This window comes from Scyliorhinus torazame, chromosome 12 (assembly GCF_047496885.1).
Source record: "Scyliorhinus torazame isolate Kashiwa2021f chromosome 12, sScyTor2.1, whole genome shotgun sequence".
NCBI classification, from domain to species: domain Eukaryota; kingdom Metazoa; phylum Chordata; class Chondrichthyes; order Carcharhiniformes; family Scyliorhinidae; genus Scyliorhinus; species Scyliorhinus torazame.
The window spans coordinates 39777130-39789964 of NC_092718.1; the positions used below are offsets into that span (position 1 = coordinate 39777130).

Consider the following 12835-nt stretch of genomic DNA (forward strand, 5'->3'; position numbering starts at 1 on the left):
CCAAAACTGACTTGTAATTTTAACATGATGCTGGTGAAAGATCTTTAACATAGTGTTTATTCTATTGTCATGAAGCACTTTGAAGCTCGCAATATTCAGGTAGATAAGCCAGTATGGTTCCTCAGTTGTGAATCATGGAATTTACAGTGCAGACCCTAACCCTAATCCAGTCGGCCCATCGAGTCTGCACTGGCCCTTGGAAAAGAGCACCCCACTGAAGCCCACACCTCCCCCTCACCCTGTAACCCAGTCACAGCACCTAACCTTTCGGACACTAAGGGGCAATTTAGCATGGCCAACCCACCTAACCTGCACATCTTTGGACTGTGGGAGGAAACCGGAGCACACGGAGGAAACCCATGCAGACACGGGGAGAAAGTGCAAACTGCACACACAGTCACCTGAGGCCAGAATTGAACCCGGGTCCCTGGTGCTGTGAGACAGCAGTGCTAACCAATGTGCCACCGTGCCATCCACGGTGATCTACTGAAACACAGCTTTTAGACGGTCAGTGACCTTGCTTCAAGTCTTGAAAGAGAACAAACTACCACGCAGCACTATTTTGCAAAAGGCTTTGACAAAGCTCCTCATGAAAAACTCTTGTCCAAACTTCACCACTATGGAATTATGGGCACATTATCAAATTGGATCTGGCACTTCCTTACCAATAGAAAAACAAAGTGTGGCATATGATGGGAAAATCATCCTCTCCAGAGTGCCCTGGGGAACTGTGACCTTTACTTTTCTTGACAAACATAAAAGTTAAAAAGCAATGTACAATTATTTGCCGATGACTATGTGGTTCACACATCAGGGGAAACTCAAGGTCATATCAGTTCACTACTATATGATCTACTGGAATTGCAAAGATGGCAGGACTAATGGCAGATGGTATCCAATGTCACAAACGTTATATCATTAACATAGCCACCAAAAAGAACCACCAAAAGATAGCGTCTGTAATCAAGTTCTCCAATTTATTGATCTTAAAAACAATCGGCAATGCAGATTCTATATTCAGCAAATAACAGTGAAAGAAAACACGGTTCTTGGATTTCTGAGGAGGAATCTTTGGTATTCCAATAAAAATATCAGAGTTATAGCTTACTAAACATTTGTTCATCCAGTCCTAGTTTAGACAAGTTGTATGTGGGATGCTTATATAGAATCACAGAATCCCTACAGTGCAGGAGGCCATATGGTCCATCGAATCTGCACCAACCCTCCAAAAGAGCTCCCTACCCAGGAAAACACCCCATCTCGATCCCCATAACCCCAGCTAACCCTTTGGACACTAAGGGGCAATTTAGCATGGCCAGTCCACCTAACCTGCCCATCTTTGGACTGTGGGAGGAAATCGGAGCACCCGGAGGAAACCCACGCAGGCACTGGAAGAATGTGCAAACTCCACACAGACAGTCATTCAAGATTGGAATTGAACCCGGGTCCCTGGCGCGGTGAAGCTGCAGTGCTAACCACTGTGCTGTGAGAGACATAAACAAGATTGAAACGATCCAAAGGCGTGCCACATGACTCTGTACGAATCAGCATGGGACATACCAGTGGGACATCTCTGTTTAAAGATTTGGAAGGGAAATCTTTACAGCAAAGGGCGGAGAAACATAGACCATGTCACATAAAATTTGAAATAGACTAGTAGGAATTGACAGAAACAAGTACCTGGTGTTCTCTGGCAATGACAGAACACAATGTGGCCATCAACAAAAAATTACAAAGGCCATTTGTTTCAAGACATTAACAATCTTTCTCCCCAAGGACATCCCATAATGGAGCAAGCTGTCAAAATAAATATAGAGTCCCGTCACTTAAAGACACACCTTCAGATTATTTCCATTTCTAAGTTTACGTTATCAGGACTACCATCTCAGCAGGCCATGCATGTTTATCTAGGATTACCCATGTAAATGACAGCAGGATACGATTATTTGTCTGTGATGCCGACACAATGAAAGCACAAGCAGAATTAGACAGTTGTTCAGAAAAATGGAGTTTGACTTTATAGTAAATGCACAAAAGAGTATCTTTCTTTGCAGAAACATGAAACAGCGTCCAATAAATAGAATCTAAAACAGCTCGTGCTGGAGCATAAGGGCTTGTCGTCCAAATGCAACAACTTTCAATTTATCGCCATGGGTTGTGATATCGCCAACTCTAAGCAAGAAGATAGAATATATAATTAATCGGCCAAGTTTGCTAAGGGGAGAAAATGAAATAGGTAAAATGTTTCTTATATAAAAATTTGAATATTAATCATCTTCTTGTATGAATGTCTTGCTGGTAAATAACATTGCAAAATACATAGCTTTAAAATATTTAAATTTGAATGCAATCACTGATTATCGGGATTGCAACTCTCCCAGTTACTTTGGAGAAAATTATTCCGGAATAGGTCACCTTTTCTCCTCTCCTGAAGATGCCAATTTTCTTAATGGAACATTATCCTAAGCATTAGATGAAAATTAACCGGTTGAAATAAAAACAGTTCGTTGTTACTCAAGGGGAGCAGCTCAACGTGTCCAAACAAAGGTCACGAGTGTGATGGTTGCAAGCACAAAACACTTAAGGCCGCAAATAACATAACTGGAACACGAGAGTGTCAAAGGTCAGGTGCCCATCCCCTCAATCTCCTGGATTAATTTACATTATACAGGCTGACCACTGAAGTAATTGACGTGAAGGAGCTGAAAGCAAATGTACAAGAAGGAGTTTTACGAATGAATTGCAGAGACTTGATACATGTCATACAATCAAAAGGGTTGGTAACATAATGGGGCTGAGTTTCCGTTCTGGGCTTAATTGCTGATTCAGGTGCAATGTTGCACCCATTTTGAAAATGCCCCCCCCCCCCCCCCCCGCCCAAGTTTCTGCTCAAACCTGATTTGCATACCTACGTATAATAAAAGTATACAAAGAAATGCCATATGCTTTGGAAGGATGAGAAGTAATCCCATTGATACACACAATTCTTAAGAGGCTTGACGTGGCAAAGTAGACACTGGGGGAATATTACCCCTGACTGAGGAGATGGGAACTAGGGTCCATTGTTTCAGAATAAGGGGATGGAGCTGAAAAGGGATCACTTCTTCACTCAAAAGGGTTCTTTCGTGGATCTTCAGGCTGAGGGTGTTCAGTCGTTGACTATATTCAAGGCAGAGATCATAGAAACATGGGTACTCAAGGAGACATCAGTCAGCTCCTTAAAATAAAAATCACATTTAAAAGGTTTTAAAATGTAGCTTTAGAGTCCTTGCACCAAGAGAAAAATCGAAGTCTATCTGAAGACCTGGAAATGAGGGGAAACTCGGTATGGTTATTAATGCACAGTGGGGACAATGCCAATGTTGTGGGAATAGGCCTGCTTCAAATGCAATATTTTTTAAACTAGCAAAAGGTCACAGCAACACGAGTTGCATTGAACACAAAATGTGCTTGAAATTGTGATTTTTGTGTTGCCTGGAAAGTGAGGTGATACACTTTGGAAGGAGTAATTTGACAAGGAAGTATACTATGAAAGGTCTGACACTGGGAAGTTTCGAGGAACAAAGGGGCCTTGGCGTGTTTGTCCATAGATCTCTAAAGGCAGAGGGGCAGGTTAAAAGGCAAATGGGACACTCGCTTTTATCAATGGGGGCATTGATGACAAAAGCAGGGAGGACATGATGAAGCTGTATAGAACTTTTATGAGGCCACAGCTGGAGTAGTGTGTGCAATTCTGGTCGCAACAGTATAAGAAAGATGTAATTGCACTGGAGGGGGTGCAGAGATTCACCAGAATGTTGCCTGGGATGGAACATTTAAGTTATAAAAAGAAATTGGAAAGGCTTGGATTATTTTCTCGGGAGCAGGGAAAATTTTGGGGTGACCTGATTGAGGTATACAAGATTATGAGGGGCATGCACAGGGTGGATAGGGAGCAGCTGTTCCCCATAGTTGAAGTCAGTTACGAGGGGACACAAGTTCAAAGTGAGGGGTGGGAGGTTTAGAGGGGTTTTGACGAAACGCCTTTTTACCCAGAAAGTGGCGAGTGTCTGGAATGCACTATCTGGGAGGGTCTGGAATGCACTGTCTGGGAGGGTGGTAGAGACAGAATGCCTCACATCCTTTTAAAAAGTACCTTGGCACGCCATAACATTCAAGGCTATGGGCCAAGTGCTGGCAAGTGGGATTAGGTGGGCAGGTCAGGGCCTTTCATGCATCAGTGCAGACTCGATGGGCCAAAGGGGCTCTTCTGCACTGGAGTATTCTGGGATCATACTCATTTTTGCCAACTACACTGAAAAGAAAATCAGTCCAATCGAGTGGATCAGGTTAGTTATTCAATCTACAAATTTAGTTTGTAACCAAGTTGCCGTACAAAAGTAGTAATTCAAATGTTGCAATTTACTGAACCCACTGTTTTAGTGACAGAATTTAATAGCAATATCCAATAGTTGAAATAGTTGTCCCAACTTTATCTTTCTCCACAATTTCTCACTTAAGTTAAAACAGTTCATGTAACAGAGCACACAAGACACTTCTGATCGGTATTTTCACACCGTTGGAAAATAGAAAAATAGCTTCCTGCCTGAATTAACAAAAATGTGCATTTCAGAAATGGTACAAGCAAATGAAATGGACCATATTGATGCAAACTGAACGTCGTCGCGGTTAGCACTTTCAATTGTGCAAAGATGCACTTATTCACTTTTCACACTGTCCAAGATTTCTCATCAATGCCACTTACAGAATATACTTACATTAGTGCAATTCAATTAAAATGGTACAAAAAGTGTTAGCCTCTGTTGTAATAAGAGCATTTGCATAGATATCGTTAAAGGGGAACATATTTCCAGAATCTGAAGTGCCACTACAGGAGCACAACTATCGATCTTTCATTATTGGAAGGACAGCTGTCAGCTTAAATTTTCTTCTGAAGAATTACTGTCTGTCCGATCCCTATATCCTCGAAATGCTGTAGTAGCTGCACCTTCCGGGTCAAAGTTCATTACTTTAATGTTCAATCTTTGCACTAGTTTTTCCGCTGCTAGCTTGGCCTGTGTGGACTGCAAAAGAGAATGTTTCTTTTAATTTGAAGGTCAAGGCAAAAAGCAAAGAGTTTCCTGTTGGGACATAAAGAGCTGGATTCTCCACCCCGCCACGCCATTTTTCAGCCTCAACCAGCCGGCAGGATTCTCCGTTACGCCAGCCGGTCAATGGGGTTTCCCATTGTGGGGCAGCCCCACGCCGTCGGGAAACCCCCAGGTGCCGGCAAAACGGAGAATCCCGCCCAAGGAATTTACTTTCTAGACGTCTCTATGTATGGAATCGCAACAAAACATTTTCCTAACATTTGAACAAAACGCTGTTTGATACCAGCACTGAGAATACAGAAGCAATGGGGGGGGGGGTAAAGGAGGCCAATCGGCCATCGGGTCTGCACTGACCCTGCGAAAGGGCACCCTACGTAGGACCACTCCAACCCGCAACCCCACCTGAGCTTTGGAAACTAAGGGGCAATTTAGCGCAGCCAATCCACCTAACCTGCACATCTTTGGACTGTGGGAGGAAACCAGAGCACCCAGAGAAAGCCCACGCAGACACAGGGAGAATGTTCAAACTCCACACAGACAGTCGCCCAAGGTCAGAATCGACCTGGATCCCTGGTGCGATGACGTAGCAGTGCTAACCACTATGCCACCGTGGTTCATTGCTCATACCTCATATTTTTGCTTCTGTAATATCTGTAGTTCGCCAGACTCTTCGAGAGACAGTAGTTGAGCAGGAGAGTGGTAAAGTGGCGGCAGTCTAGCAGCTGTGATCTCATCCAGGTGCTTTCGGTCCCTTCGCTTTCGTTCTGCTGGAGACAGCATCAGCGCAGATCTGCCAGGTGACTGGTCTGCAGATGAACTGGGGGATTCTGGTATTGGGCTGGTGCAAAAAAGAAACAGATATTTATACAGAAAAAAACCAGGGAATTTCAACCTGGAGAAAAAGACGATAGATAGCTTTACAAAGGCAATGTTTTCTTACAGCTAACTACTCTGAGATTGTAAGAACATTATAGTATTTAAAAAGAGGTTCATGTCTTCATGTAGCATCAGCAGCAGAAAATCTAGCTACAAGGATTCGATTAAAATCTTTCATCCTTAATTGTAAGCAGAATTGCACTGTTACACCAAGACAGCCTTTTGCATTTAAAAAGCAAGACACACACCATGCATTCCTGTGAACCTGCAGCTCACAAGGCACAGGGAACAGAAAATAGCTTAAAAATAGGATCTATTTCTAATTAGTGAATGAGACAACTGTAAAATGAAATGAAAATCGCTTATTGTCACAAGTAGGCTTCAAATGAAGTTACTGTGAAAAGCCCCTAGTCGCCACATTCCGGCGCCTGTTCGGGGAGGCTGGTGCGGGAACTGCACTTCGGATACATTCCTTGAATAGAACATGAAAATAATAAACTACAGATAACAATTGGTGACACCCGATAGAGTGCTTTTTTAAAAAATGTTTAAGGCAGGAAATAACTAGTTTATATTAGATTAATGAATCAGTAGGTAGCCTAAACAGTAGAATCACAAGCGCATTTGGTGCTGATATTCCTGACTGCTGAAAGTCACAGTCAATACCTTTTTAAATTAATTCACTTTTTAAAAAAAATGTTTATTAAGAGTTTTTAAACACAATTTTTCAACCTTACAAACCCCCCCCCCTCTAACAGAAAAGAAAAAAAGCTTGCATAGCAAGACATGAACATGGCAAGTCAATATGATACAGAACTTTGTACATTGGATTCCACCCGTACATGTCAGTTTTCCAGATCATTTCATGTGTTTTCTTGCTCAAATGCTCCCCAGAACCCCCCCCCCCCCCCTCGAAAGATATCCCCCCCTGGGTTGCTGTTGCTGCTGTCTGACCTTCATCTAACGCTCCGCGAGATACTCTAGGAACGGTTGCCACCGCCTGTAGAACCCCTGCGCAGACCCTCTCAAGGCAAACTTTAACCTCTCCAACTTGATAAACCCTGCCATGTCATTTATCCAGGCCTCCACGCTGGGGGGCTTCGCCTCTTTCCACATTAACAAGATCATTCGCCGGGCTACTAGGGACGCAAAGGCCAGAATGCCGGCCTCTTTCGCCTCCTGCACCCCCAGCTTGGCTTGACCCGGACTTTCACCACCTTAGATACTATTCCTGCAACTCCCCTCCAGAACCCCTCCAGTGCCGAGCATGACCAAAACATATGGACATGGTTCGCCGGACTTCCTGAGCAGCTCCCACATCTGCCCTCCACCCCAAAGAACCTACTCAGCCACGCCCCCATCATATGCGCTCTGTGCACTACCTTAAACTGTATCAGGCTAAGCCTGGCACACGAGGAAGAGGAATTAACCCTACTTAGGGCACCAGCCCACAGCCCCTCCTCAATCTCCTCCCCCAGCTCCTCTTCCCATTTACCTTTCAGCTCCTCTACCAAAGCCTCCCCCTCTTCTTTCATCTCCTGGTATATCGCCGACACCTTGCCCTCCCCGACCCATATGCCCGATATCACCCTGTCTTGAATCCCCTGTGCCGGGAGCAGCGGGAATTCACTCACCTGCCGCCTCACAACCGCCCTCACTTGCATGTACCTGAAGGCATTTCCCGGGGGTAGTCCAAATTTCTCCTCCAGCACCCCTAAGCTCGCAAATGTCCCATCGATGAACAGGTCCCCCATTCTTCTAATCCCTGCCCGATGCCAGCTCTGAAACCCCCCGTCCATCCTTCCTGGGACAAACCGATGGTTATCCCTAATCGGGGACCACACCGAGGCTCCCAACGCTCCCCTGTGTCGTCTCCACTGCCCCCAGATCTTTAGCGTTGCCGCCACCACCGGGCTTGTGGTGTTAAATTCATTCACAAGGTGGCAACACCAACATTTATCGCCCATCACTAATTACGCTCCTGTAGGTGATGGTGAGTAATTATTTTTATTAATATTAATAATAATCTTTATTGTCACAAGTAGGCTAACATTAACACTGCAATTAAGTTACTGTGAAAACCCCCTAGTTGCCACACTCCGGCACCTGTTCGGGTACAGAGGGAGAATTCAGAATGTCCAATTCAGCTAACAAGCACGTCTTTCGGGACTTGTGGGAGGAAACTGGAGCACCCAGAGGAAACCCACGCAGACACAGGGAGAATGTGCAGACTCCGCAGTGACCCAAGTGGGAATCGAACCTGGGACCCTGGCGCTGTGAAGCCACAGTGCTAATCACTGTGCTACTGTGCTGCCCTTGTGTAGACTAAAACTTCATTAAAATTGCAGCAAGGGCTCCTATTATATCCACACAGAAACACAAATGCAGACATACACCAACAGTAAAGATTTTGTCTTGAAGATCTGAAATGTGAGCACTGATTCCTCTAGATTTCTATCGCTGTAATCTTACGATAAGCAGTAACCAAGCAAGCGACAACGTAGTAACAATTATATGAATAGAAAATTCTGGAATAATAGGTCCGAAAGAAACTCCAATATTTTGGACCTAAATTGCAAGATCTAACAACACATTGAAAATTCAGTCAGCAGATAAGCGGATCAAGATACATGTACAGCACCTCAAACTGGAGATGAAACTTACTGGTTAGTTTTAAATTGTGCTCTTTTCACCACTGGGTTCTCGGCTCTGTGCTCCAGTATTCCAACGTAATGAGATTTTTTCTTTTCTTGATGCAGAGTTTGAAAGGGATTGTCATTACATTTGACCTTACTGGTTAAAGATGGATCTTCATGCATTTTATGAGGTACTTTTCTGTGCCCATTATCTGTCAGAGTGACATTGTCAAGCCTATCAGTAAGCAAGTCAGCACTGCTGACAGAATCTGCTTCCAGGTCATTTGCAGTGACGGGCTGATGGATGTGACTGTGTTTTTCCTGCTTAAAAGATATGGTTCTCTGGCTGTCCACCATAGAATCAAGAGAGTTCTCACTTTTTGTAGCCCTCTTAGCTGAAGCAGTTTGTTCTTTTTCCAATACTCGGTGTTTTCCCTGATTTAACTCATCTCTGTTATTAGCTCCTACGCCTTCAACCTTTGACAAAATATTTTCATCTTTCTCAGCTTCATCGCAAGCCTTCAATTGTTTTATGACAACCTGTCCTGGTGTTAGAGTTGAGGTTGTGCTCTCCTGCCGGAGAGTTTCCTCCTTGTCAGAAGTTATCACCCTCTGCTTCTTTTGAAACTCCAGTTTGATAACTGAAAGCAGTTCAGCTGCTCGCTCCACTTCCTCATGCCGGGAAATTGCTGCTTCCAGTTTCTCTATAAACCCAGCGATTCGCTCACCCTTGTCTGGCAGGCTTTGGATAAACCTCCTGAACAAACAACGGGTAATTGGATACAGTTAGATTAAATCATTGCTGCTAAGAAATCAAACATATTTAAAGAGAGCAAGTCCATTTGATCTAGGTTTTCAATAACCCAATATAAGTTTATGTCTTCTGAATTTAGTTTCCATGTCACATTTTCACCCACAAGAACATAGAATGATTCATAAAATGGTCACAGCACTGAAAAAGACCATATGGCCCATTCTATGCCAGTTCTCTGCAAGAGCAATTGAGCAAGACCCACTCCCCTGCAGCCTTGCAATTGTTTTCTCGTTAGGTGCAAATAGAAATTATTTTTTGATAGCCGCAATTGAATTTACCTCCACCACACTCTTGGACAGTACTACACGCGGCACAAAATAAAATCTTTTCCTCGTGTCACTTAAATCACTGCCCTCTGGTTCTTGACCCTTCCACCAAAGGAAGCAGTTTCTCTCTATCGAGATGGATTCCAGGGATAGCGGAACTGTCTTACGAGGAGAGACTGACGAGGTGAGGATTATTCTTGTTGGAGCTCAGAAGAATGAGGTGGGGGGGGGGGGATCTCATAGAGACTTATAAAATTTTAACAGGACTAGACAGGGTAGATGCAGGGTAGATGTTCCCGATGGTGGGTGCGTCCAGAACCAGGGTTAGAGTCTGAACATTCAGAGTAAACCATTTCAAACAGAGATGAGGAGACATTTCTTCACCCAAAGAGTGGTGAGCCTGTGGAATTCATTACCACAGGAAGCAGTTGATGCGAAAACATTGAATATATTCAAGCGGCGGCTAAATATAGCACTTGGGGTGAATGGAATCAAAAGTTATGGGGAGAAGCAGGATTGGGCTATTGAGTAAAAAAAAAATTTAGAGTACCCTATTCGTTTATTCCAATTAAGGGACAATTTAGCATGGCCAATCCACCTATCCTGCACATCTTTGGGTTGTGGGGGCAAAACCCACGCAAACACGGGGAGAAGGTGCAAACTCCACACGGAGAGTGACCCAGAGCCGGGATCGAACCTGGGACCTCGGCGCTGTGAGGCTGCAAGACTAACCCACTGCGCCACCGTGCTGCCCCTTGGGCTATTGAGTTTGATGATCAGCCATGATCATGATAAATGGCGGAGCAGGCTCGAAGGGCCAAAAGCCTCCTCCTGCTCCTATCTTCTATGTATTTATGAGAACCCTCATGATTTTGAATAATTCTATAAAATCTCCTCTCAAGCTTCTATTTTCTTAAGAGCAACCCCAGTTTCTATGGAGATTAATCTATGGAGTCCTGCATTGAATAGTCTATTTATAAACCAGCTGTACGGCTCAAAACATTATGAGTGGTACATTTGGCGAGTGATGCAAACATGGGTCAAGGTCTACTGGTTCTTTGTTTCGTCACTATTGATTTTCCTTTTGCCAAAAAATTACTTCATTCACAAAATTTGTACGGGTACATCACATAAGCGTACAAATTTAATAAGTTTAGAGATAAAAGCAAATTACTGCGTATGCGGGAATCTGAAAAAACAGAAAATACTGGACAATCTCAGCAGGTTTGACAGCAGCTGTGAAGAGAAAAGGGAGCTAACTTTTCAAGTCTGGATGACTCTTTGTCAAAGCTTTGACCAAGGATAAATTTGGAATGTGCCGGCTGCAGCACCTAGTCATGGTGAACTCTCTGCACTGGAAGGCCAATAAGATTTGGCCAGACCAAAGAACATCTTTCTCTGAGGTATTGGTCCCCAGCAGCAGTTGATATTTATGTTGTTGTGCGCCCCTGAGAACAGCCCATCGAGCGTTGAGTCAGTCGTGTGTCATGAAGCTGCTCAGAATGCACCTTGTCAATTGAGGAAATAGATAATTTAACAAGAAAATAGAAGATTCCTAGATTCTGGAGGTGGGGGGGGGGGGGGGGGCGAAGGAGTATTGGGTATGGGGAAGAGCACTGGAGTATGGCATTGAGATAGAGCATCAGCGATGATCATGTTGAATGGGAGAGCAGGCTCAAAGGGCCGAATGGTGTACTCCTGCTTTCTATATTTCTAAAACCACTGCATCTCTTTGCAGACCTGCATGACAAAGACACAGTCCAGAAAGAGATGGCTGACAGGTGTTTGGTCCCTTCCTCACTACAGCACGTGTGATGATGGGGGGCGCGGGGAGAAAGAGTCCTCCCATCACCAGCCAAACAACATCATGGTGCTTGTTTGTCAGTTGACTTCGACAGTCTGCTCAGGAACCCCCCTGCACGGACGGCTGATATGTTAAGATCTCATCAACAGTTCCCAGCGCCAGACACGGATAAGGTGCTTTTTAGATTTGGTGCTTGTGGAATTCGGATCATGGGGGGGGGGGGGGGGGGGGCGCAGCAGAGACCCGCTCCTGTAGCGCTGGACTATTCGGCAGAGCGACCCTTTCCTCCCCCACACCCAGCACCGTGCCCCTCACCGATTTGCCAGAAGGTTTTTCTGCCGCCTCAACAGTTCCAGCAGCTCCTGCTTGGATTTGTGCTGTAAATCCCCCACCAGGCCCTGGCGCTCTGTCAGCGCCGTTGACATCATTACCGGAGGCCAACAGCCGTTACCGCCGCGACTCCGTTCAGCAGCGGCCAGCGGCCGCCATGACACCGGACATCACTGCCCCGAAACCGGATGTCGCCGCCACGACACCGGAAGCTGCCCCCGAGCCGGAAGTCGCCGCTTTCAACTTGCTGCAACTTTATTGTTCCCTGTATCTGGAACAACACCGTTAGCAATGGAGCAAATCCCCTCGCCAGGACTCGGCTGACAGCTCCGGCCTTTTTATAAACCACATCGACAAACAGCCCTCAATGGACGAGTCGATTGCTGATAAACATGATAAGTGAATAACAAAGTTTTACACTGAAAGAAGAATAGAGAGGAGCAGGGCCCCCTAAGCTGATACTATTCAATAAGACCATGGCTGACCTACCTCAACCCCACTTTATTGCTCATGCTGACCAACCACCCCTTATTTTACGGGATGAGGCCTCCCGCTCTGTGTCCTGGACTGCGTGGTGCCGAGACGCTGTCCATCCTGTAATTCGGACCTTTAAACTTGGCAGATGTTCGTAGAAGCTAGGAGTGGACCATTCGGCCCTTCAAGCCTGTCCCGCCATTCGATCTGAATGCCATATTCCTGCTTCCTCCCCATACCCCTTGATGCCATTAAAATCTAAAACATTATGAGCAACACCCCCACTGCCATTTTTCAACTCTGGCCTGGCAGTTTCCCCCACTCTCGCCCTTCTTCCTGCAGGCTGGCCCTTAATTTCACCCCAAGAGTTAGAATCACGACGAGGCAGAAGGAGGCCATTTGGCCCATTGTATCTGTACCCACCCTCTGAAAGAGCACCCTACCTATGCCCATTCCCCCACCCTATCCCCATAACCCCACCTAACCTCCACATTTTTAGACACATAAGGGGCATTTTAACATGACCAATCCACCCTAACCTGCAC

General features: G+C 45.1%; 1 protein-coding gene across 1 annotated transcript; it reads right to left on the reverse strand.

Annotated features, from left to right (window-relative positions):
- Positions 1-958: 958 nt before the first annotated feature.
- On the reverse strand, positions 959-11984 carry polr2m (RNA polymerase II subunit M). Its single transcript, XM_072470720.1, has 4 exons — positions 11802-11984; positions 8631-9359; positions 5718-5928; positions 959-5063 (listed from the first exon to the last, which is right to left on the reverse strand). The coding sequence occupies exons 1-4, from the start codon at positions 11912-11914 to the stop codon at positions 4914-4916; spliced, it is 1203 nt and encodes a 400-aa protein (XP_072326821.1). The 5' UTR covers positions 11915-11984; the 3' UTR covers positions 959-4913.
- Positions 11985-12835: the final 851 nt, after the last annotated feature.